Raw genomic sequence first — 26,956 nt, forward strand, 5'->3', positions numbered from 1 at the left:
TCAGGTATATCTCGTTCCAATAAAATATAAAATACATTAATCTAAGCGCAAAACCACGTTTCATTAACTTTATTGATTGGAACAACGCTTTCTCGCGACGTCACTGCCAAGCATATCCGACTCCTCCCAGTCGTCAGTGTTGTAAAGATGGCGTCTATCATGGAAGGGCCACTGAGCAAGTGGACCAACGTCATGAAAGGTTGGCAGTACCGCTGGTTTGTGTTAGACTACAATGCCGGACTGCTGTCCTACTACACGGTACGTAAGTTCTCTCCCGTTTGTGACCCTGAAACGTCTCGCTGGGGGTTGGCGGCTATATGGTAGAAGTTGACGCTGGTTGTGATGAGGGCCTTTGGTGTTAGTCAGGAGTTGGGGAGTCGCAGGCAACAACAGGCGAGTCTGCTTGGTGACGGATCGTCACATGGACCAATTACGATGCTGAGTTAAGTCCAATTGGCCAATCCGGTGGCAGCATTTCCTCAATACTTCCGCTTAGCTACATTGTTAGCAAAAGCTCAAATCGACAACATCTTTAACACCGAGGCGACGCAGGAAAGGACTTTCAATGTTTTGGGGCTTCAGCGACACAGAATTGTGTTCATTGTTAATACTATTTATTAATGTGTGACAGTACTCAGTTTACTAATTGAACTAAAAATGAGAGACACAGTGGGAGGAGTCGGTAGCAAACGTTACTTGTTTGTTTAGTATAAATAACATGACAATGACGATGACGAACCCGCACATTGGCAAACTGTCCCAGCTCCCAGCTGAGTACTACATTAATGCCAAAGTGCCTGTGTGTGGTACGTAAATGTTATTATCAACAATTAATCACGCAGACGCATGCTTGTTGACGAGCTGGGATTCTCTCGAAACTCGTTGTGAAGTTTAACCTGAATGCATACTACTCCTGGTATGTGTGCATGCAGTGGTGCATCATGCAGAAATCCATCAAGAAATACAGACATTTCACTTGTGGTTTCTTGACAGAAACCGTGCCTCCTGTGAGTTCTGTCATGCCAGGAATCATGAGGAAGTCATAAAGACCTCAAATTGTTCACAGACTATCTGTGTTTGTTTGCGGTATTCTTTCTGAACGCATCATCACCGTTTAAATCCAGTTTTGCTTGGAATTCAACCCCAGGAAATTGTTATGCATGGATTATGGGAACCCTGTTTTGTAAATACAGGCTTGTTCTATTTGTTTTCAGTCAAAAGACAAGATGATGAGAGGGTCCAGAAGAGGGTGTGTGCGACTCCGGGTAAGTTTCTCAAATTGAATGGCATCAATTCCACACTTTGCATAAAAGGACAATCAATCCCAAAACGTCTCAATTAAATTGTTGTAGTGTTCTTTGAAAAAGAAGTCACTAGTACAAGAGGGGGAAAACTACAGGTACAGGGTGTCCACACAAACATCCGTGATTTTCAACAGATATGAGATGTAACTTGTTTGTAATATTATAACCAATATATTCAATCATCATGCTTTTATACTCCCTGAAACTGTGTCGCCTTGTTGGTCGAAGATTTCGCTACATTATAGTTAGATGACGGCAGCAGCCAGGCAAGTCGTGAGTCCTCTGTAAATTGGCCATTTGGGAAAACAAGATGCCCAAAACATGTAACCAGTCGACTTCAAGCTTCAAACGTCGATGCGGAGTAGTGAACACGACTTGTGAAAAACAACGACATTATTCGTGAATAAAGTTGTTAAGGAATGAGAATAGGCATTATTCGAAAAACTGTCACAATGTCATTTAGAGAGAAAGTCGCATTATAAAAATGTGTAAAATATAATGTCCTCCATAATTATTGGCACCCTTTGTTAAGATGTGTTAAAAGCCTTAATATTCAATTTTTAATTGCAGTGCAGAGGAATGGACTGAGGTCACTGGATGATTTAGAGAGATTGCGCAAAGAGGACTGATTGAAGATCCCCTTTCATGTATTCTACTGAAATAATCCTTCTGAAAGATTATAGGGGAAGATTTCGAGCTGTTTTGTTGGCAAAGGGGGGTTGTTCAAAGTTTTAACATCAGGGGTGCTAGTAATTGTGACACACGTGATTTGATATAAAATCATTATTTCTTCATGAGAGACCCCGCACCCACACTGAATAAATGCACTTGAATTAAAGGTTGGATTTTTTTTTTTTTTTAGTACTATATTATTTAGGGGAAAAAAAATTTATTTGAAGCTAAAGCACATATCTTAACCATAATTATGGAGGGCATTTAATATTAAATATATTTATTGAGTATATTGAACCCCGCTATTTGCAGTAGAAAGGGACCGGGCTGACTCACAAAAAGCAAAAATCTGCATGTTATTGACGACATCATGTTTCGTTTTAAAAAAAAAAAAAAAAGCTCTGCAGGAAGTTAAGACATCACAGTTGCCAGAATAAACATTTTGTTTTGAAACAATTTCAGACACCATTCCCCAAGCTAAATTGTTACATCAATAAGTTAGTTACAATGGGCACATTAAGTCACTGGCGCAGGATTCATTGTGGCCCAAGATACATTTACATGCACCCTTCCACAAAGACAGTGATGAAGGTGTTGGTTCTTACGATGGCAGTGTAAGACAATGCGCAGAAGTCCATCACTAATTTATGCTAACACAGCTGTAAAATCATAATTGCAGTAAGTGTTTGCATGGAAAACACCTCTAGGCCACAAATATAAAACGAATTAAAAAGCAGTGTGATGGTAACTGAGTATGCGATCTTTTGTCACGCGACAACACGTTCTAACGCCACCTGTCATTCATAACCTCCAAATGTTTGTATGCCAGGACCGTGAAGTGAGGACCACCCGTATGGTGGTTAAAGTATTTTTTGGTATATTTAATTCACATGCTCCACCCTGCCGCCCTCTAAAGTATTGAACTATTCCACATCCTTGCTGCACATGTGCTGGAAAACAAAGTTGGTGTACTGTGAGGAAAATGAAGTAGAGCGGAGAAGAGGAGACGGCATGAGGAAAATAAACAGTCGTACTTATCAAATCTACGAAAGGCTTCAACTAAATGTGCGTAATTGATAACAGTAACAGCCAGACACTATAGCATAGCACTGTGGTCAGTTTGAGCTGAGGAGGTGCAGGACAGAAGAAATGGAGATGACGCACGTGGCGCTTTTTTATCACAAAGAATCATAAAAACATACTTTCATTATTGATCAAAGTAAGAGCGTTGATGATTCACTTGTGAGATAATCATCCTCAAGAAGGATTTTTAGGACTCTGTCTAGCTCAGGAAATAGGACCATTTTCACAAATTCACTCCTTTTAGTTGATGATCAACATTAATATTCCAAATATTTATAATACATGGATGTAGCAGCCCCCATGACTGGTTTTCCCTTAGCCTCCCAAATGACTAAATACGCCCCTGGGTAATGAATGAGGAGACAACTTTGTCCAATTTGATAGCCTCAAGGTTTTGTTGTGCTTGTTATTCCGCCACTAGATGGCAGTATGTTAAAGCTGCCCAATTATCATTATGTAATCTTAAAATAAAAATGATCAAAAGTTCGTGACATTGAGGTAGTGATTAAACATGCATTCCAGCACGTGGAGCTTCGTAACATGATATGCACATAGTTTACAAAAATTCACCACAGTTCGAGCATTGCAAAACACCGCCTTCGTCTTGCTTGAGAGGAGTGTGAAGCAGTTTTTTGTCCTGCCACATAACCTTGACAAGAATATAACAGTGAATTCTTTGTTCAACCAATTTACACTGCTCTGCACGTTTCATGCCAATTTGGGGAAGCCAGTCTCGTCCACTTATATCTTTGAATGCTACACTTGTTTGAATGTAAAGTCGCGAACACACACACACACACACACACAAAAGCAACAACCTAAACAAACCACTGATGCGAAGAGGTTATAGTTCAGAGTACTACATTATTGCCCTTCAATAAATGATTAACCAAGTCAAACACTTCGTGCCCTGCAGTCATTTATTGATCCAAATTTACGATTTGGTCCTTTATGGTTAGGAACATTCCTTATGTGCCGACTGTTTGTACTGGGTCAACCGTAATGGAGCCAGTAAATATTATTCCATTCCATTGCATGAGTAACAGGAAAGACTACATGTTTTTACAAATATGGAATTGTTTTGCTTCATCTCTGATGTATTTTAATCTTTTCCATCATTTGTAACATTACTTTTTTTTTTAACATCCACTATAAATGCTACCAAGTGTATTTCATTTATACACATGTTAATAAGACTATCTTTATTTGTCTTCTGTGATTAATTTGTAGTAATTTTGCTTATTTCTATGTAACTATAAATAATCTTTGTTGGGGGTGTGGGGGAACTATTTAAAGCCTGTCAAAAGATTTGTTAGAAAGCAGCATGTAGAGCAGAGGTCACCAGTCTGTTTTTAAACTAAGAGCTACTTCTCGAGTATTGAGTAATGCAATTGGCTACCAGTTTTATTCGGGTATCTGAAATTACCTTAAATGATGTTATTAATCATTGATATTCACCCGTAGGAAGACACTGATCGTGTTAATGGTTGCTCACAATTATTATCAATGATTTCACAAGGTAGGAAACAAATGTGAATCTGCGGCACTTTATTTTACATAAATCCCTGAAAGTATTCCCTTTTAAAATGATCACTTTTACAACACTCCTATATCCTGTTTCCCACCCCTGGTGAGCAGTTAGAACTGGCAGGCCTGCTGGCTACTCATATATGCTTTTGGATTTACGTGTTGCTTCTAGGCTTTAAAATACCCCTCCCAACCTCCCACATACATATCATGCAAAATCAACTTTGCTGATCTTTTAGCCATGTTAAAATGCTAATTCCTCACTAAGAACACTCTTAGTGGTGTTTTTCTCCATTCACCCATCTCGGAGTGTTCCTGCTCATTCTTGCTTTCTAAACACCAGCCCCTCCCAGTCCAAGAAAACGACTTTTCTACATCATCAAGTGAGAAGCCACCCCTAAACCGCCCCGGCAGACTAAACACACCCACTTTTCCCAGCAGCCACCGGGACATTGGAAGTTGTACTGTCCTGTACATACCACTAGTATTTTTATGGATGGTCGTTAATATTCAACTCCAATTCTGTAGGAGGCGATAATGTGCATTAAAGGGTGGTTGCAAACTGCGTAACAACTAAAGGGAAAGACTTGACAGTAATGTATCAAAGATTCCTGGAGCCATATCAGAATGTAATGGTTTCTTCTTGAGGCCAGGCCATGCCTTTGACCAAGTTTTGTGAAAATCTGTCGTCATTTTTTTACTTGGTAGGAAACAAGCTAATATAAATATGAAACATTAAACACCTTAGTTCATGTCCAGCCGTTAAGAGTTGCCGATTTACGGCCCCTTCCTTGGTTTGTGCAGTAAGCAGCTGTGAGTCACACACCCAGTTAGGTTGCCAGCAGTTTTGTTCCTCTGCAGTCCTTTTAATCTGTTGGCTGCCTGTCCCTTGTGTGTCTGTTCCTCTCCTCCTCTCCCCGCCTTTCTCCTCCTCCTGCTTTCCAAAATCCCACCCCCTCCTCTTCATACTTTTTCCTCCCTCCGTCACTCCAAAGGGCACAAGGATTTTGTGCGTGTGAGGGAGAAAGATATGGCAGGAGGGGATGAGCTTTTTTTGAAGCAGTTGAGATTGGAGGAAAGGTAATTTCTAAAGGAGAGGAAAGGAAAGTGAAGTGGGTCGTGTCTCTCTCACGCTCACTCTCTCTTTCCTCTTGCCCAGGGCGCTGTGATCGGCATCGATGACGAGGACGACAGCACATTCACCATTACAGTGGACCAGAAGACTTTCCATTTCCAAGGTGAGCTGACTCTCTTTTAATTTGGCCGTCTTTTTCCATTGCCGGCTCTCTTTCTCTGTGGTTACCCCCCCCCCCACACACACTCTCCATTGCTGCTGTTCATTTGCTCGCTTGCCCCATCAGTCTCTCTCACTCTTGCTCCCTTTCCCTCCCCGTCTTATGAAAGACTTGGATCAGTCTTGTCGAATGCCAGGAAGCGTGCACAGTCAAAGCGTGCTGTAAGCAATTTGAAGCTTTTCTCCCGTCCAGTGGAACATGGCCTAGCCTCATGAAGTTGGATGAAGGAGATTTGTTCCGCTGCCCACTGCGTAGATTCCGGGAACAGAAACAAGGGAGCAATCTGTTTTCCTCAGCACTCCTGAGTGCGAAGATTGCTGCTTGTGTGTGTTGCAGCTGCGCCTCTGGGACTAATAAGGGAATACTGCTGAGCTAGAAGCTGAGCTCAGGTCTCTGCTGGCTGCCGCCTCTACTCGTCCTTCACTAGAAGCCTGCCGCTCCTGGCAGCGTTAAAAAAAAAAAAAAAAAACAGTTTGTCTGACCATCGGGACAGGAATTGCTCCCAGCAACGGCATCACCCCTCCGCAACCACATCCTAGCCGTGCCAACCTTTCCCTCTTCTCGAGCCAGTGCACCGCAGGCACTTTTTCTTACATCACCCCACCAGGTTTTGAGCTAGCAGCAGTCCCGTTTCCTTTGCATCCGTTCTTGCATCCCTCCACTGGTGTACATTTATTCTTCTCACTGCCTACCACCTCACCTCCCATTTCATCACCAGCAGCCACCCGCCACAGTCCATGGGCCCCCCGCCCCTCTCACATCCTCCATGCCCTCTCCCATGTCTGTTTTCCGAAGCTGTATGCTGTGGTTCTACAAACGGAAGGGTAAGGAGAAAAACGCCCCTGGCTTGGTCCACATGCATGTCAACAACTAAAGACGAAAAGACGGAGAGGAAGAGGATTTTGATTACATGTCATCAGGGATTTATAGTTCAGGCAGAGCGGTGTGTCCTGTGTCGCTTAGGCGTATTGGTTTTGTTGCTGCAGCTCAAGGGTATTTTTGTGCTTTGCAAGGTGGATTTGTTTAGTCAGGTGTGATAGTGAATGGGCTATGTGCAGTCTTACACATCCACCTATTGTTGGCTAATTGAGAAAGTATGACTATGCTCTGTTTTATTTTATTTGGTGGAGACATTTTCAGGACTGAAGTAATTGTGCACAAATATGTTTGAAGTCAGGGTATGATAACTCCTCTCAGAAGCGTAACTGGCCTTCTCTATTCATTAAAGGGTAAGTCAAGTTAAAAGTAGTTTTTACTGTATGTGCTTTGCGCCCCCCACTAGCCAAAACAGTGCATTCTGATTAATTTTGCATTTTCGGAAAATGAATTAAGCAGAAATATCCACTTGTTTTAATCCATCCCACCTGGCGGCCATTTTGCCACTTGCTGTCAACTGAAACGGACTTCACAGTGCCGAAGGGCTTGGGTAACGACCGTCATGGCTCACCTATATTCTGGGTTTGGTCATGTGACATTCACAAGTAGAGCCCTTAGGCACTGTGGTATCATTTTCTTTCAACAGCATGTGGCAAAATAGCCACCCCCTGAGATGAATAAAAAGAAGTGGATTTTGCTATTTAAGTCATACCCCGCAAACACTAAGTCAACCGGGAAGTACGTGGTGTGAAAGCCGCGGTTTGGTTGCTAAAAGCGGCTGCGGGATGGTGAAGTGGCCCGCTGGAAAAATCCCCCATTCATTTTAAATGGGGGGGGGGGGGCTGCAGTATACAGTCAGAATGCCATGTTTCGACTCATGAGGGCTCATAGAACATATTATTGTAAAGAACATTTTAGATTTGACTTAGCCTTTGAGTTGTGTTCAACTCCTGCAAGCAGTATGATTCTCCTCAGTACGTGCCCCTTTTTATAATAACATTCCCAAAATGAAGACAACTTCTGTTAAATGATTTGTTTTCCAACATCCATCCCCTAGTTTGGATGATGGCGGGTATTTGATGTCCAAACTGACACTAGGCCATCCCATGTGCTGTTGTTTGGGGAAATGAGTGGAAAATAAGCATGAGATATGTGTCGTACATTAAGACAGGCTTTTAGCTAGGAGATGTGATGCACAGCATGTTGTGCCGAGGAGATTCTTCTGTCGCAGTAAAATGATCCTGGTCCTAGGGTGCTGGATTGTCAGTCCCTCTGAATCCTCAGTACTATGAATATAGGGCTCTGTGTTTTATTTTTTTCCTCACACAGACCCCTGTCAAATTGTTCTTTAGCTAACTAGGTTTTTTTCTGGGATTAATGCACAATGCCTCCTGTGGGACGATCCAGTTTATAAGCAGAAGTGTAGTTGTTATTCAGCTGCTGTGCCAGCTTCGATTGTGTCTCCGTCTCTACTGTGCTTTTATTTAGAGGAGCATCCATTATTAATCAGCCCCTCTCTGCTGGCGGTGTCTGAGTTACCTGAGAGCCTTTTAGCATCCCCTTTTCCTCCACTCTCATTCACCTCCTGTTATCTACCGTCGCCATCCTTCCTGTCTTCACTCTCCACTTTTGTCAGAAGCAAGAGCACTCCTCCTGACTGTTCCGTGCCGTGTCTTGATATGACCCACATGGGCTCAATTTTCAATAACACCCCCTGCATTTTGTCTGGTAGTTACCCATGAGCCGTTCAGCCCAAATGAACACATGTGATCGGCATTTATATTCATCCCACTATGCTGCATTGTCATTGCAGCACAGTGTGGGTCTTGGCAGTGTTGATAGGTTCGCTGTCCCCCTGGAGCATGCACACAAACATCAGCTGGTGGAAAGATGGAGGGATGAGGAAAGAAAAGGGCGGGACGAATAATTCAGATGCATTTTGGACAGATGGGGGACAGCAGACGCTAAGCATTTGAAACGGAAATGTTAAGTTCAATAGCCTGACCTCTTTACATAGAAATCGCTCCAATTCATGTGTTTTGCTGAAGACGAGATTTATTTTACTTTTTGGAAGTTTACATTTTCCCTCTTAAATTCACGAGGCATTACAAAAGTATGCTTTTTTTGAAGTTCGAAGTGTCTGCCATTAAGTGTGTGTAGTGAGAACATTACACAGCGAAGCCACATTTGGCCTGTAGTGATGAAGAATTAATACATTTATCATCTTCATTATAACCGATTGTTCCTGCTAAAATACCAATGCTACGCAAATCATTGGGTCAAAGTTGGTTCAGAACTTTTTCAGTCTAATTTCATATTTGATTAAAGAATTGAAGAAAAAAAGAATTTCCACACTAGTTTGATGCTCTTAGTTTTATTCCCCTTGATCTTGTTTTCCTGTCTTTGCATTAAAAAGTAAACCTTTCATGCATCTGTCTGGTTTTTGAATACATAATGTGTCTGAGCACATTAACATGATTGCACTATTCCTTTCCTCAGAAGAAAAGAAATCCAAAAACGTGTTAGTCAAAGCTTGTATTGTTCTCTGGCAAAATGTATGTCAAGGCCGCAGTGCTACTTCAATCGAGAATGGAGCTAAATAACATTAGCCTCAGTAACCTCTTCCTCTGGAGAGTCTATTTAGGCTGAGGGAGAAGCGAGGGGCTCTCTGAGTGGGTTGGCCTGAGCCTAAGCTGTCTGTTTCGTTTGTTCAAAAACTTCTCTGCATTGTTCACTGTCTTAACTCATCAACCCATCAGTTGATGCGCCGTCTTAGTGTTACGATTGCTGATATGAAATGGATTAGACCATCACCTGATGTCAGGTACATGCCGCAGCAACCCTAAATTATTAGCATTAGCAATGGCCAAAATACATTTTTTTTAGATTTTTGCAATGGTTAGTACTCATACACCGGTAGGCTGAATGTTTCGTCTAAAATGTCTACCTGTTTTTCAAGTTTTTTTTTTTCCAAAGTTTTATTTCTTAATTCTCAGAGCAGTCTGGTGAAGCGGCACAAATTTGTGTTGAAAAGGTCAATTCAGTGTGAAATTCTTTATTCCTGTTCTAAACATTTCCGCAAACTAGGACTGAGCGATTATTGGGGGGGGACAATAACCACAGTTGTTTTGATCGATGTTGAACTCACAATAACATTATTATTCATTGATTTCAAAACTTTATTCATTCAACTTCTAAAAATCAACTGCTCAAAACTACCTTCATAGCCACCTACCCATTCATCAAAACACAAACAACTTGGTGCATTCAGGGCACTTCCACAACCTTGAGAACTTGCAAACGCGCCACGCCATTCCACAGATTCATTGTTTTTCTTCAATTATAATGTTTTTGCTGTTGAGAAGCCAAAATTGAATTCATGATTAAAATTCATTGAATTACTCATTTCAAATTGAAATAGTCCACATTAAAGCACCTGATTATGTTGGATGGTCTCTCATGAATTTAAATTAATGTGTTGGGCACTCCCGGTGCCTGTGGTACCACAAGTCATGCACATGTTATCGGGTTGTTTTGGGTCAATGTTCAATGTCAGCCTGTTTGAGGGTGGTGTGTGTGTGTGCAATGAGGGTGCAGCTTCGTCTTGCTCTATTTCACCCAAATGTAAACATTTCAAGCATGTGACATCACAGTGTTGATTGTCTTGCAGTGCAGAATTTAAATGCCATCCTAAAAATATCTACTTAGATTGTCTTATCACGAACTGCATGTTTCAATGTCCAAATATGTAATGTCTACTGATAAATCCATGTAAGAAATATAGCTCACAGGGCGTGTCTGTATGCTTGTGGCCGCAGCCAGAGATGCAGACGAGCGAGAGAAGTGGATCCACGCCTTAGAGGGAACGATCCTGCGGCACACCCTCCAACTCCGGGTAGGAAACTGCATGTGTTTTTATAAACATTTGTCTGTCAGTGTGTGTTTTTAATCCTTTTAATTCTGACACAATAAGACCCATTTAGCTGTGGGGTTTTGGTTTTAATGCCTGCTAATGCAAATTTCTTATTTCTCCCTGTTGGTATTTTACAATTTACCACTGGAAAAGATGATGCACGTATCCTCCAGGTTGTGGGAGGATCTCAGTCTTATGTTGAGCTCAGACTACACGATTGTTGCCGGATTTGAACCCGACAGACATGTCGCAGGCACACGATCACTGTCGTGGCCAATTCTTTGAGTCATGAGTTGTAAAACAAACGTCGTTACCTTGTGTAGTGTGACATAGTCAAGGACTGGCGAGCTGGTGTGTGAGACGCATCACGACCACCACACAGAAAGTCTGGTGTGTCAGAATTATTATTATTTTTTTTTTTTCCATAATTGAAATTATGACTAAGAGAGACTACGTCAGTCAAGAACAGAATGTACACTGCAAAGTCTGGTATAGTGTGAATGAGAAGTAACCAAGCACAAGCAGTAGTCTTCTACATTTCCTTGTGTCCATCATGCATCATCAGGGGTACTGTAATGATGTGGGCCCAGTGCAACGTATAACAATGTATTCACTTTGTAATTTATTTTTTTTATCTTTACACTTTTATGAAATTTCAGAATGTTAAAGTGTGATTTATGAAGTCAAGTCATCAGAAATGATGCACTCCTTGTGCGGCAGGCTTTAATTACATTGTTGCCGTCTATGCCTGCTCTGAACCCCTCCGCTCTGCTCCCAATGAGCAGCTTTTGCGATGAGCACATTGTGTTCTACCAGTTCCTAACCAGATTTGTGAACAAATTTGGACAGAAGAGGTTTTAGCTTCACATCAGTCAGACTTGTCTGTGTACTCTTAAAAATAAAGAAAGAATGTGTACTAATCTAAAATGGCACAGTAAGCTTAGTGGACTTTTGGTGGACTTTTCTTAGAAGGAATTATATGGTTTGAGTGTTTGAATATTCAAGGTTTAATTTTTGGTGTTGTTCTGTGTGTCAGTTTTACAGTAGACATCAACTGGGAGTAACTCGAACAGCTTGAAACAAGCACTGTTTGACTCTTATTTGGAGTGTTGTGTCCACGAGGACAAGCACTACGGAATAGTTTGTTTCACTTAATACGTTTGAATTTGTTTAAAGCATGCAGGACCAGCAAATGTTTTATTTATGCATTTATTTGTTGGTTGGTTGGTTGTTGTTGTATGACCAAGATTAGTTTTCTTTCTCCTCCCTAAAACCTAATTGTATTTTTATTCCATCATATCATTAAGAGGTTCATTGTTAATGTTTCCCTTTTTTTTCCTTCTTCTTTATTTGCTCTCCACCACCACCACCACCACCACCAACGCCCATTGAGGTGTAAAGCCTTCTGATGAGCTTAAGTGCATTGCTCAGTATATACACACACACACACGCACACACAGGTCTATGCTGCTGTCATAGCATCATGTGACGCACTCTTTCCAATCTCAGAGCTGCTTGCTGGTCCAACCAAACATCTGCCCCGGCTGCCTCAGCCAATAGGAGCAAACATTAGTGATACTTGCCCCTGTCAGTGTTTGCTGCTCCTTTCGTGTGTTTTCTCCACTGCCTACGTGAAAGGAAGTGTGCCTTTCCTGCCAGGGGAGGGTCGCGGATTAACTCCGTCTCATACTAAACGCCCTGCTGATAGAAGATAAGACAGGATCAACTGTGGCTGCCTGGCTAACTCGCTCTGAAGGTTGCTGCAGTGAATATTGTCGTATTGCGGTGCAGCGCAAGAGTAGAGTTTATTGTTCCTTTAAGAAAGAGCAGGAGGAGGCAAGAGTGAGAAAGAGCGCCAACTTGGACCAGAGCTGGGTGCCTTGTTTGCTGTCGGAGGAGGGAAATGACGGTGCACAACAAGAGGCAGAAGAAAAATCCCGTGTCAGGTTTACATGGCCCGATGGACTAAATCTGCGTAGTTTAAACATGTCTATTGGAGGACGGAACTCTGTAAGTAACACACAAAAACATTTCTGCATCACAGCAACAACTTAAAACGGTTGCAGTGCGGTGTTGGGACAAACATGGAAAGATAAACACAAAAGGGGCAGGGTGTGAGAACAGTGCTGTTTGTCACCAGCACTCACAGATTTGACGACATCTTCCGTGGAGTAAGGGGGAGTGCAGGGGCATGCCGGTGCATGTTATATTAAGAAACCGTGACGGTGTGAGCATGTGACGTGTCTGCAGAATTGTGTTTACAGTCTAAAACAGCAGCTTTGTAATTGTATACAGTGGCGCCTTGACTTGTGACCGATATATGAGCTGTTTCTCGGCCAAATTTGGGGTATCTTTTAACCATTGGTATCTTTTAACCATGCACACTAAGAGGAATGAATGCAGAAAATCACGATGCACTCGCTGATTAATTCATGACTTTCTATTATCTGTTTGTTTTTAATAAAATACTTGAGGGCTATTTTTCTTCTTGGGCAAAAAAGGAGGACGATCAATCACAATTCCATTCACTTTGGAATAGCCCCACTTTTTGACCTTTTGCCACATTCCAGGCTTCAAACATTTACAAGATTTAAAATGGAATATTTTTTTTGAATGTGAAGAATGAACAATGTACAAATTCCAAAAACAGCTTAAAGGGGAGGTGCAATAGAAAACTAGCATTTACTCCGGAGTAAATTTTTAAACCACTTCCTGAGCAGGGTTAAATTTGCTCCGGTTTAAGCTGTTTTCAGGGGCTACGCCGGTATAACTTTGTACGTGTGAATACTCTACGGGGGTAGCCCCGGTGCTACACCGGAGTAAAAGTTGCTGTGTGAACACCCCTTTCGAATCCTCAGGCGTGAATGCATGTTTTGGAATTTGTGAGCAAGCCAGAGCACCCATAGAAAACCCATGCAAGCACGAGGAGAACATGTAAACTCCCTACAAGAGTGCCTGAGTCCAGATTCGAACCCCCAACCTCAGAACTGTTTGGCGGATGTGCAAAACTCCTCCACCGTGCCGCCGCATATTTGTTTCGCTCATCAAAATGATTGCGCAGTTTGGATAAGTACAGCGCTTTATATTATGACAGTGTTCAATGCATTTAATCACCTAAATTGACCTCAGTAGTGTTGATTTGCATTTCTTTTTGTTCAGGCTCCAATGCAGCCACCTACTTTTTCCCGTCATGTTGACAGTGAAACCACCTTTGCCCCCTTTGAGGAAGTTTGGCCAGTTCGCCGCAGGCTTGATGGAAGATGAGCTAACACAGACTTTGTTCCCTATAAAGAGAGTGCACTTTTTACTTTTAAATAGATGACAGGGCGGCGTTTGGCTGCTCATGGCTTTTCTTCACGTCCCCATGAGATGCACTTTAGCAGGAGGAAAAAGCCCCGCAGGTCCACGACACGCCAGCACTGGGCGACAGAACAAAATCAGAGCAGGCGTATCGGCCGCAAAGGTTTGATTACGTGATTGGATTCCATGTGAGTGCTGCTGTGCAATGTGTGGCCGGCTGCTCAGCAGACTCAACATCTGCTGTTCTTCTTGCAAAATGATCTGCCTGGGTTTTAATATATTTTCTCTGTTGTTTGAGACAATTGTGTGTGTGTGTGTGTGCGCTCGTGCGCGCGTGTGTAGTTTTTTTTTAGGGAAGTCTGATTTGTGCACATTAATCTGCACTTTTTCCTCTTTTTGTGTCAGCTGAGTTTTTCTGGTAAGAGTGGAACTTCCAAAGGCTAGCACAAGCTGTTTTGTGATGCTGCTCAACTTATAAGTCAGTCTAAGTAAAAAAATAAAAATAAAATAAAATAAAAAGAATAAAAATGGAAAAAAGTGATTTTGCCATGGGCATCCCCTTATTTTCATGTATGTCATTATGCTTTCAGCTCCATGCCTTTTATGTCAACATATGCTTAGTTCAATGAATTAGTCAGAACACTGAGCAGCCAGGCACTTTTCTGTTTCAATGGTTATACAGTAATCACACTTTTCCTCCTTACACTCACCGATTCCGTTCTGGCGGCTGCTGCTGAGCTGATGCCGTGTGCGATGATGGATTAATCTCCTTTGGATTTTGGGGCATATTTTCCCAGAACATTTTGCTAGCACTCCAAATTTCGACTACTTTGCAGTTGGACTTTAGAGTTTCCACTGTATTTAAAGGAAAGCAAGACAGATGCCCCAGTTCATCCCACTCTGCCATTCATCTTGTGATGACCTTCTAATGGGCATTATGTAATTCAATTGTCCCTAACTGGATTGCTCTGTGCCTGGATTAAGTCTGTTTTTAATCAACCAACAATTATGTGCAGTGCGGTCAATTTGCGGGCGCACATACACACTTTCAGCTGCCCTGTCTTGGTTGCCTTGATTGTGTTTCTGAGAGCCTGAATGCTCTGATCCCAGACAGACCTGCTGGCCTGTTGCACAGGCAAGGCTGCAAAAAAAGGTGTTTGTATGAACACCAGTGTGGTGTGTTGCTGGAAGATTCTCACAAACTGTTCATGTTTGTGTATGCCATGATGTATATTCACAAAACAAAGCAGACATGTTCAAGACATGACACACATCCTGTCTGTTCTTGAAGAACATCGTGGTAGACTTTTGGTTGGACTGTCCTAATAATCTGCTTACCTTTTTTTTAAATGTATTCCAAACACAGGAGACGGAGACGGGATTTGTACCGAGTGTCCAAGACTTTGACAGAAAACTTGCAGAAGCTGATGCCTATCTACAGATTCTGATTGACCAGTTAAAGGTAGAACAGCAAATACCCTCTTGAAGCACACACAGCTGACCTCGCTTACATGCAGTATATCACACTTGGCTGTTTGAGTTGCTACCGTACTTTTTGTCTCTATAGTGGAACCTTGGTTTTCCTCATTAATCCTTTGCAGAAGGCCTGACTAAAACCGAAGCAAACGAAAACCAAACCGATATTTAAAATAATTAATTCTAAAAATATTCTATCGTGACAGCTCTAAACAAGATACAGTTTTTACAGGAATATGAATCGCTGTTCCAAAAAAACTCACATTGAAATTCTCATAATCGATGACAATATGAGGTTTTCTACATTTTGCTCGGTATTGTCAATTTTTCCCCACTGGACATAATGTCATGAAGAAAAATATTCAAGGATATAGCTGTGGAAATCATAAAACTGGACTGGAAATGTTTTACGTCATGTCAACTTTCCTAACTGTTATGAAAATGATTTCTAACTTTGTTAAAACCTGAAAACAACAAAAAAAAATTGGGAAAGGCAAAGGCGCCATTCCAGGTGTTTCTTTCTGTCCTATTGTGTAAAATGTGGTCCAACAGATTATAACAGATATATTTTGCACACGGAATAACTTATTTTGACAAGTGACAATGCACATACAAACTCTCGAGTCAGAATGCTTTGATTGTACTTCACTGAACAACTGATTAATATTCTTTAGCAACACATCCCATACTGTCAAAAAATTAATAAAAGGAAAGGAAATTCAAAACACAAACAAAAAGTTAATACTCTGATGCTCGCTGACCTGAGGTCTCACACTGTCCTGATTTTATTCATGACATCGGTTCAAACGACACAGTTCTGCATGACAGTCTCCATTAAGATAAGGTTGCTCGCCCTTTATAGGCTTCAAAGTCTGGAATAGTATAGGCGTTTAAAATAAAAATATATTGCTGGAGCTGAAGCAATATGAGTAGAATCTCCGAGACGCATGTTGCAGTAGCACAAAATGCAGCCAGTGAATTCATTGTGATTTCTGTCGTTCTCCCAGCTTTTTGATGAGAAGATCAAGGACTGCAAAGAGGATGAATCTCGCAGGGTGAGTACCACCAGCAAATGCTCTCCTTTTTATCTGCTCTCCTTTTTCTTTTTTCTGGCCACCATCAGAGGCCTGGCCAAAATCACAGAACGCAGTCTGACCATGAATGTACAAGAAAGAGAGATGTTTTTTTCCATTTCAAAAAGGTTCATTTGACAAAGCCAAAGGAACAAAGAGCTGCTCGAAGCAGCTTATGAATGTGTGTGGACAAAATCGTCATGCAGTCAAGTTTGCTTGCTGTCCAGATTGATACGATTTAACCCGAAGGCAAATACTTTTTATTTGATGAATTAAGCCCGGTTATCACTGGAACTGCTCGCTATGTGAATGTTAAGCATGTTTCACGAGCAGTCAGCGTAGCACATCGACGGTCAACATCGTCCCCCCAAAACTCCCAAGGTCACACAGAAAATAAAATCCTTTTTTTTTTTTAAACTATTTTCTTCATGTTGGATTTTATAGCATTTCACATGTTGTCTTTCAGAAAATTGAAAATTTGAAGGAGACGACTTGTGTAAGTCCAAACTTAACACACTTTCCTTCCTGTATTTCAGTTCTTGCTTACTTATTTCCTTGTTACGCTGGCTTTTTTTTTTCCAGAGTATGGTAGAGTCCATCAAGCACTGTATTGTTCTGCTGCAAATTGCCAAGGTAAGTGTGAAACCTTGCTACCTGCTCGCTATTTCTTTTTTTTTTTTTTTTTTTTTTTTTTTTGGGGTGTTGTTGCTGCTTGGGTGTGACAGTTCCCTGTAATCATCATGTGACCACATCTGTGTGTATTTCTGGGGTAGTTCCCAGCTTTAGGTTGCCGCTTGGGTAAGCGGGCATTGAGAATATAACCCAAGTAATCATTTCATCACATCAACTTTTTAAAGTGGGGAGAAAAAAAAACTTTCGATAGACTACAATGATTCCATCTACTCAGTACTTACGTATTTTGTGATGTGATGAATAGATTCCTTCATGTGGCAAATTGCTAAATGACATGAAATCTACGTCAGTAGTCTAACATTGTCTTCTTAAAATTTTAAGGACCAAAGTAACGAACAGCAACACGCAAACGGACTGATAGTAAGTTTTGACGTTCTCTGTGAGGATTGAAATCAAACCTACTGCTAACTTTCTTTTTCCACTGAATTCACCACACTGTAGGAAAGTGGATATGACGCAATCTGTTAGTGCATGCCGTCATTATGGAGATTTGTTTCTATCTCGGTCCCTTTCCTCACATCTGCCACTATTTCCTCTGATCTTTTGAAATCATTTCCTTGATTTTATCTGTGATTTAGTCTTTATTACTACTGGTTGGGAACTATTCTCTATCGTGTGTTTCTGTGTGTTAGGAAAAAGGAAAAATGTGCATTGTTTGTCCATGACGTGTTTGCATGCATTGTGTACGGGACCCACTACGGGAAGGCTGCACTGCGCTGGAATCAACAAATGCACCATTGATTTATCCTCCGCACGCTGCCTGCTTATTGACCCATCTGGCACTAAGAGCTCGGCAGCCATCCTTGGAGCACTTTAGTATCTATCCATACTTAGTGTATAATGTAATTATCATTTTCTATAACTCACACGTTATCAGGCAGACAAAACTTGAATGTCTGTTATTTAAGGAGGGGTTAAACTACTTTTTTCCCCCCGCATGCATGTCAAATAAAGCTCATGGATGTGGAATCTTCCTGGAACACAACCAAAAATCTTTTTACCAAACATTCGCCGCTCCCCACAACGGTCACGTGCACATCACCACATGTACTTGATGTGTATCTTGATGCTGGAGTCTCATAAGAGCCGACATCCCACTTAATCTCCAAGACATTACGTAAAGATTTATCGATAAATAGCACAGTGTGTTCTGTCTATAAATGATGAGCATGTTTAATTTTTTTTTTTTTTTCATAAGCTGTGCGCTAAATATACTTTCACGCCTTTATAACCATTTCAACATCTGTGAAATCTGCCTCTAATGTGCACATATGGTCGATTGGATTTCATACACCCTATGTTTAAAATCCTAGAAACGGCAGCCGGGAGTTTTATTGAGTGTGTGCGCGTGCGTGTGCGTGTGGAGAGAGATTTATTTATGTATAAAATATGGATGTGTGCTATTATTTTTCAAGCTAACTACCTTCTGCATTATTACTACCGTACTTTCTCTTTCAATGTTATACACCAATCTCTGCACTCTCTATATTCCATCAATGTCTTTATGTCACTGTCAAATAACAATATATCGTTGCCCTGCTGTTTGTGGGAATAGCGAAAATCCGTGTATAATTGACGCTCAATATAAATGCCTTGGAGGGAAAAAACAAAAAACGCTTAGAGCCGCTGTTTTGAATGCTTCACTCGCAACATTCCTACAATACATACTTTTGACACCTTCACCACTGAGTAATTTTGACACAGTGACAATTACTCTCAACTGTTTCACTTTGATTTTGACACACAGTAGCATTAGTGTGAGTGGTATACTCAAGTCTTCTCACAAATATTTTCGATACGCATTAATATAAGGACGAATGTTTGGGTCTAAGCATTCACAATTTTTTGGACACTAACATTTGTAAATGTGCTTGACCCCTAAGCCAGGGGCAATTTTTTTTTTTTTTTTTTTTTTTTTTTTTTTTTGTGAGGGCCGCATCATATTTGTTTTGTTTTCCAACGGGCCATCATGACGGTGAACACCAATGCAAAATCACCTCAAGATTTTGAGACAGATACACAGGAGGCCAAGCATTAGATTACATAGTTAATGACAAAATAAATGTGATAAAACTTGTCACAAGAATTTATTGAGGTGTACTGTACAGCTATTTTTTCATGATTCATTTATGTTCAAAAAGGTTTAAAAGTGAAAAAGAACCCAAAATGTATACAAATTTTCTGTCAAGACAAAAACAAATCCATTTAACAAAAATCATGGAGCCTTTTTTTTTGGACCCGTGATAGTATTAAGCAGAATGGCTACAAATTATGTCATTGTCTGTATTTTATTTTATTTTTTTAAAACTTTTCGCATTGTACTTTTTTGGGGGGCTAACAAATGAGACGCTAACACATTTTCAGGGCTCCTATCATCTTCGGAGTGGCATCCCTGCTGATGGCTGTACAGCACAAGAGACACTGCCCCGGCTGGTTCTCACCGCAGGGGTGTCAACATGTAACTGATTTTAGGCGTTCGTCAATTAACAGTTTTAATACAAAGGGTTGTTCGGAGTTCAGAAGGTACCGGTACTCTCAATTATTGTTCTGCTGCTGTTTGTATATTGATTCATGAAATCTGTTCATGTCTGTCATTCCGGGAAGTGGAGCGAAAGGAAATTGATCTGCCCTTGCAGGGGGGGGTCATATTGGAGTTCACACATTTTGTTGCGACTTGGGTCTACGATGAGGCTGACCTCTAGTTGGTACCCAGTCGAGAGTGAAAAATATTCTTTCAGTGAGGCTTTGCCTGCAGCCATATGTGGTTATAGATATTAATATCGACCAGTCACGAGTACCCCACGATATGTGGTCATGAACATTTTGAGTGTGTAACAGCAGTACCATGAGTGAATGTTGCTGATGTCAGGCAGATGTCCAGACTTGATATGAGATTGATGGCCAATCAATTTTCCCTTAGAGCACCATCAACCCTGTGGATGGGATCTACCAGCCGCCTTTGGACACTCCTGTAGCCAACACCACGATGCCAACACAGACCACTCTCCCCGCAGGTAGCTGCCGGACATGTTTGCATACACACCTTCTTCCTACAATTAAAAAAAAAATGGTGCATAGAATATACTCCATTTTATTTCGTCTGGGTTTTATGACATTAAATCATCTGGAACCAGATGATTTTCAAGTGCGCAACCACTTAATGGAATAAGTTGGAGTCAATTCAACACACCATTTATTTCACTGAATGCACTTGCTGATTCATGAGCGTGGAGATTACATGCTGGCTCTCTGATTTATCCTTGAAAGATTAAAGGTGACGTAAAAACCTCCACCTTTGCCAAACAAAATATCGTAAATACTTCTTTAGAAAAACTCAACAAAAACATTCTCTCCAATCATTTTGTAGTAGTAATATTATTCAGTGGAGGACCTTTAAGGTTACTCAGGGAGACATCACAATGCTTAGAAATGTTGATTCTGTGCTAAAATCAACCGCTTATCCTTTTGGTCTCCCACCATTGCTTTGATTGCCCATGACCGTCTTTTGAACAATTATTAACAACCAATATGTTTACTCTCTGTCAAATTATAAGTTTCTTGGTTGAGAAAACGTCGTACAGTATGGCCTTCACTTAAATGAGGTTCATAGTAAGAATGATAAATTGGCGCACAGTGGCACTGGTGAGAATGAATGGCACCAATAATGACTAAGAGGTGGGTGGCAAAGATACTCACAGCCGATACAGATACTTGTGTGACTCGACTAGAATAGACTGCAGTTCCTTTCTATAGGACTGATTGTTTCTACATCATATCACAGCTTCTTGGAAGCTATAATGTGTACTTTCCTCTTCCTCTGTATTTTTGTTTTGGCACAAAAGATACTTCTCAGGTGTGTAAATCAGACCAGCGACCTTCGACCTTACCTGTTGGTCCTGTCGTCACCGTGATGGGCAGTTTGCAGACTCCAACTCCCAATAGCACAGGTGAACCATGACTACATATTTTTGCATGAGTGAAATCATCCAAACGTGCAAACCCTGCTGTTCATTTTTGAGTAGTTGAGTGATCGGCATTTCATCAGTGTTATCGATTAATTTCAATTTTATCAATTCAATTCTATTTTTTATTTATTTTTTTCTCAGGTCGATCTATTCCAAATAGTTTTTTATTGTTATTTATCGTGTGTGTGTGTGTGAGGGGGGGGGGAGTGTTCAGGCCATATTGCCCTGCCCTAAGTTGCATCCTGTCTTGTAGAAGGCTGCATGCTGGAAAAAGCCGTCATCTATACGCTTTGCCAGAAGACTGCTTAATGTCACAGTATGCGTGTGCCATTGTGTTGTTATGTGTAGCCTGCGTGCTAACACTTAGCTCACCCTTGTGTCAGGGAGCGGCCCATCAGCCCCCAACAGCGGCGTCACCTCCCCATCTCTCATCCCCCTCCCCTCGCACTCGGTGCCAGACTTCTCGTATTCCTCCAGCGAGGATGAGTTCTACGACGCAGACGAGTTCTACCAGAACACCACTTCCCCCAAACACTGCATGAAGTGAGTGGCTGCTACAAATTCATCTCACAGCAACGTCCCACACTTCACTGAACTGTGTACTTATCCCCGGCCTCATTTCTCCCAACATTACCGTCTCGATGCTCTCAGTCCCTCGGGACCCCCTGCTGCCTCACCCATCAGCAATGAAGAAACTGCATTGAAGAGACCAGACACAACAGAATCACTCAACTCGACCATGTCAAATGGCACCACAGAACCAGGTTAAAAAAAAAAAAATTAAAAACAAACATTTGGTTTATATTTTTTTTAATTTTCAGACAAATTTACAGAGAGACTGTTGTGCTCAGATCCGTTTGACAGCCACGACGACCGTGACGATGACGGTGAGGGCGAGTCCGTGGAGGAGCACAAAAGCGTCATCATGCACCTGCTCTCGCAAGTTCGCCTGGGCATGGATCTCACCAAGGTAACGGCAACGGTTTTCTCTCCTCGCCAATCCGTGCTGTGAGCTTTTGAACTCACAACTAACATCAGTGGGCTGTTTGGATTTGCTTCTGAGCCGCAGTTTGTTTCCATCCTAATCCCCAGGTGGTCCTGCCTACCTTCATCCTAGAAAGGAGATCTTTGTTAGAAATGTATGCCGACTTCTTTGCACATCCCGACTTATTTGTAAGGTAACTGTCCTTTAACTCTGCCATAGCTGTTGTGCTTCTCGTGTACTGATTCCTTCTAACAGGACGGTACAGTGCTGTTCGGTTCAGTGCGCAATTTGCATTTTCTGTGTCGAATACTGTTTCCTCAAATATTTGACATCATTTCTCAAAATTTAAAGTGATGTGTGGAAACTGTGGAAAGGAGACACATGCATTATGACAATTTAAAACAGTTCCTAAGTGTCTTAGTGACATTTCTGTGACATTGATTAAGAATGATCAAATTCTTGCTAAAATACATTTTGTGGGAATTTTCAGAAATAGATCTTATTCAACATGAAGCCTATTTAATTTTATTTGAGTACATTAACCAGACATTTAGATTTCAAATGATGTCAGTTCTTTTGGGGCTGTAAAACACCAATTCCACAAACATCACGACTCAGGAAAATTTCAACCAAGCTCCGCACTTTTTAGAACAAAACACAACAATTATAGAATTGGTGACAATTAAAAAAAAAATGTTGAACATCATTAGACAATGCTTTTTTTTTAGGGAGAGCGGAGGTTAAACCAAGTTTAGAACCATTTTGTTCCAACGTGAATGCAATATTGGTTATTTTTAATAATCATTGCATTCTGTATTCATTTGCATATTCAGCATCCAACTCTGTGGCCATTGGCGCACGAGCCGCAGTAGTGTAGTACCTAAAGGGCGGAGCAAGACAGGTCATTTCATAGGTTGAAACACAACTAACGCTTGGGTGGACTAGCAACGGCATAAAGTTTGCCGACTGAGCTGAATTTCACTGAACTGTACCTCTTGTTGCCAAAGTTATTTTCTGTGTATGCACAGTCATGCAATCCTTTGAATACCTACAGTATCGCAGAGCAGCCGGATCCCCGTGAGCGCATGGTTCAAGTGGTCAAATGGTACCTGTCAGCCTTCCACGCGGGCAGGAAAGGCTCGGTGGCCAAGAAGCCTTATAACCCCATCCTGGGAGAGGTCTTCTTCTGTCACTGGGATCTGCCTTGCAAGACTGAGGAGCCCTCCACCAACGTGGTGAGCTAAGCTCACTCTGTCTCTCTCTCTTTCTTTGAGGCTCCTATACAGTCTATATCATGTGCTGTCTTCTGTTTTCAGTCATCTTCCCCTGCTCCTGTGCAGGACACACTATCAGACGGTCCGGTTCCATGGTCTTCACCCAACAATGTGTCTTTTGTGGCAGAGCAGGTCTCTCATCATCCACCCAGTGAGTGGTAGTCTTCAATAGCCAAATACAGTAGAACGTCATCTAAAATTCGGGGGTCAGGGGGGGTAATAGTCACCATATGGAAACAACTGAGTCTGTTGCACAACTCAAGTTAAAAAAAAAATGGTGTCATTAATCCTTTGTGAGTAAAGTAATTTTGTCAATTTGCAATCAGACTTATGATCATTATGATAATTGCAGAACAAAATTTCCAAATTATTAAATGGCTTTGTCTCCTCTTTTTGCAGTTTCTGCATTCTACGCAGAATGTTTAAGTAAGAAAATCCAATTCAATGCTCACATCTGGACCAAGTCGAAGTTCCTTGGCATGTCGATAGGCGTTTATAATATTGGACAAGGTACGTTTGACTTTTCATACACTTTCCCCATTCATGTTGTCTTATTTTGTACTGAATTGGTGACATTCTCCGTGCAGGCTGCGTGTCATGTTTAGAGCACGATGAACATTACATCCTCAACTTCCCCAACGGATATGGCAGGTGCGTGCTTTGCCATTTCTCCGCGAGCGTGTCGTCGACATACGTTTGACTGACCTGAGCCGTTTATGCAGGTCCATTTTGACCGTGCCCTGGGTGGAGTTGGGCGGAGAGTGCAACATCTCATGCTCCAAATCAGGCTACAGCGCCAACATCGTGTTCCACACCAAACCCTTCTACGGAGGCAAGAAGCACAGAATCACAGCCGAGATTTTGTAAGAAAAATCCTGATTCATTTCCAGACTTCAAAAGCCCCTTGGCATTTTTTGGGGGTGGCATCATCACCTGTATTGTTGATCTTCTATTGCAGTGCACCAAATGATAAGAAGTCTTTCTGCTCCATTGAAGGCGAATGGAACGGAGTGATGTTTGCCAAGTGGGCCACAGGAGTGAGTTCTCCCTCAGGCTTTCACAAGACTACTCTTGTCAAAATACATTTCTTTTCCCGCTGCTGAGAGACAGGTTTTCACCCTTAGGCTAATGTTTGTCATTTTGTAGCTTTGATTTCTGACTTGTTCAACGTGGAACCGTTGTCCACTGTAGCCGAAAATGTTTTCTTATTCCGACGTTTAAGAGCAGCCATCGTTGCTCAATGGATTTGAATCCAATGTGATTTGAATCTATGTAACTCTCTGGTCGATATTTACTACCGTTTACTCTGAGAATGTGTTTAAATTGTGTGGGAGGGTTCAGGTATTTAAACTGTTAATATGGACTCTTTAAATAGCTGCTTTTCAGCTATTGCAGGCGGGTCCGGAACATATTCTCCGCATCAAAAGGGAATTCAATGTTTCGGTATTCGCACACAATATCAGAAGCAATGGCAAATTGTATTGTCACTTTATATTTCTTATTCAAATGACAAGCAGAAAAGCAAAAATGAATCCCGGAATATTACATATATTTGCAGGAGAACACATCATTCATTGACACTAAGAGGATGGGCATCATTAAGAAGAAAGTCAGGAAACTGGAAGATCAGCTAACGTACGAGTCTCGAAGGTGGGACATTTCACCCTGTTGGCGGTCTTGTATGTGGCCAAACTCTTATAGGGGGGGGAAAAAAAGACAAATGATGACTTTCCTCCCCCTCCCACCCGACAGACTTTGGAGAGACGTGACCCTCAACCTGAAGCTCAAAGACATCGACGCTGCAACAGAAGCTAAACATCGGCTGGAGGAGAAACAGAGAGTGGAAGCCAGGGAGAGGAAGGAGAACGAGCAACAGTGGGAGACCAGGGTGAGCCTGACGGACATTTTAACCTACGAGGGCTGCATTTAGCGATGGCCGTTTGGATTTATTTCTTTGATTCACTCTTGGGAAAGGGAACTTGCCAATGGATTCATTTGCCACAATGTGTTGCTTCTCTGCGTGTCTGCAGCTATTCCACGAGGACGGAGAGTGCTGGGTGTATGACGAGCCACTTTTAAAGAGACTAGCCTCTCCTCGACCCTGAGAGGAGCAACACACGTCCACCCGTCCCAGGACCACCCCACCCCCACCCCGCACTACATGCATTATGATTGAACGCACACTGCAGAGTCTTCATAAGAACTCTTTAGCAAAGACCACTTGTTCACCGAGCCTTGGACTGACTGACCGCCGATGGCATTGTGTATGCAACTTTGCATCCGACTGTAAAATGATGGGAACGAATGAAATTCAACGGAGAGCACCTGAGATGTACCCAGGCGATTTGTAAAGCTTGACTCCTTAACAGGTGCGGTCCCAGTTCTCAGCCAGGCCACTCCCTTCATCAGGGTTGTTGAAATCTAATAATAACCTTTTCACATATAAAACAGAGCTTAACATCTCAGGGAATCTGGTTGAAGAAAGAAAGCCCCCTCCAAGAGTCTGGCAGCCTTATGAGGATGATGGCGGTGATGATGTTGTTCGCGGAATGGTTGAACCTTAACTGGGCGGGGAAGATACTCTCTGCTTGCCTGCAACTAGTTATAACTGTTGTTTATATATAAATATAGATATACATATGATGCATATATTCTTTTTTTATTTTTCTTTCTGGCAATAGTGTAAAATATTTGAGCATAATGAAACTTTAAAGGAAGCATCCAATGGTCACGTTTGATGTTCTGCTCTCATTTCAAGTTAGTTTGGTCCGTTTCTTCATTGCAGGACACAGTTATAAGTCCACACAAGCCATAGCATCGGAACACGCTGATAGAAATATATGAATGCAATCCAAAGGTTATCAGCAATGTTTGTCGAAAGAACATAGAACAGTCCTATGAATATGATTCTATGTAACCTGAAGGCATTTAATGAACAAATGATCATGTGGCTTTTTGTTCCTCTACTGGACCTCTTTGTCCATAATGACGATGTTCTGTTCTGTATGCATTACCTTGCGAAGGGGAATTGTAAACAACCCCAAAAAAAAGATGAGAACATCGCTGCTGTTTTTTTTGTAGTGCTGCTGCAGTTCATTTAGGGTTTTGTTTCTTCCTAAATTAGGAACACTGAGGGATATTCTACTCTTCACCTCAAATGTTTTTTCCCTTTAGTTACAGTGACGTCGACATTGGATCAAAACGCGATGGATGAGATACAAAAATAAATTCCACTTGGATATGCTAAAGAACATAAGTAGTAGTCTTGTTTCTTTGACTGGTTTCCCTAATTTACAGACTACAAAGTACTTAAGAATTACAGCCTCAAAAGTGGAATATCATATACACACAAAAGTTAGAGATGTTGCCCAATGGGGGACTTTAACCTTTACATGTGAACTTGTGTCTAAATTTCATAGGCTGCGTGCTTCAAAGGCGCCGTTTTCGGTCGTATGGCGTCACTTCCGGCACAACTCGACCATAGGTGGTTTCCAAAATTCTGGAGAAAATTCGCAGGCTG

At 41.6% G+C, this 26,956-nt stretch overlaps 1 protein-coding gene across 7 annotated transcripts; it reads left to right on the forward strand.

Moving 5' to 3' along the window:
- The first annotated feature begins 109 nt into the window (after nt 1-109).
- Nucleotides 110-26,689, forward strand: osbpl9 (oxysterol binding protein-like 9). Of its 7 annotated transcripts, XM_019896588.1 has the most exons (24): nt 110-258; nt 1,215-1,265; nt 5,746-5,824; nt 10,576-10,652; nt 15,337-15,432; nt 16,454-16,501; nt 16,986-17,015; nt 17,102-17,152; nt 17,534-17,572; nt 20,133-20,226; nt 21,055-21,159; nt 21,561-21,720; nt 21,829-21,941; nt 22,029-22,147; nt 22,270-22,355; nt 23,217-23,397; nt 23,479-23,587; nt 23,836-23,946; nt 24,024-24,087; nt 24,159-24,299; nt 24,395-24,473; nt 24,995-25,086; nt 25,189-25,324; nt 25,467-26,689. In XM_019896588.1, exons 1-24 carry the CDS (start codon nt 148-150, stop codon nt 25,539-25,541), a joined length of 2,247 nt encoding a protein of 748 aa, XP_019752147.1. In that variant the 5' UTR covers nt 110-147; the 3' UTR covers nt 25,542-26,689. The 7 variants fall into 7 exon arrangements, with proteins under 7 accessions (XP_019752147.1, XP_019752148.1, XP_019752154.1 ...); XM_019896589.1 differs by lacking the exon at nt 17,534-17,572; XM_019896595.1 differs by lacking the exons at nt 110-258; nt 1,215-1,265 and adding an exon at nt 5,647-5,666.
- Nucleotides 26,690-26,956: the final 267 nt, after the last annotated feature.

The sequence above is a fragment of the Hippocampus comes genome, unplaced genomic scaffold (assembly GCF_001891065.2).
Source record: "Hippocampus comes isolate QL1 unplaced genomic scaffold, H_comes_QL1_v1.1 scaffold22, whole genome shotgun sequence".
NCBI lineage: Eukaryota > Metazoa > Chordata > Actinopteri > Syngnathiformes > Syngnathidae > Hippocampus > Hippocampus comes.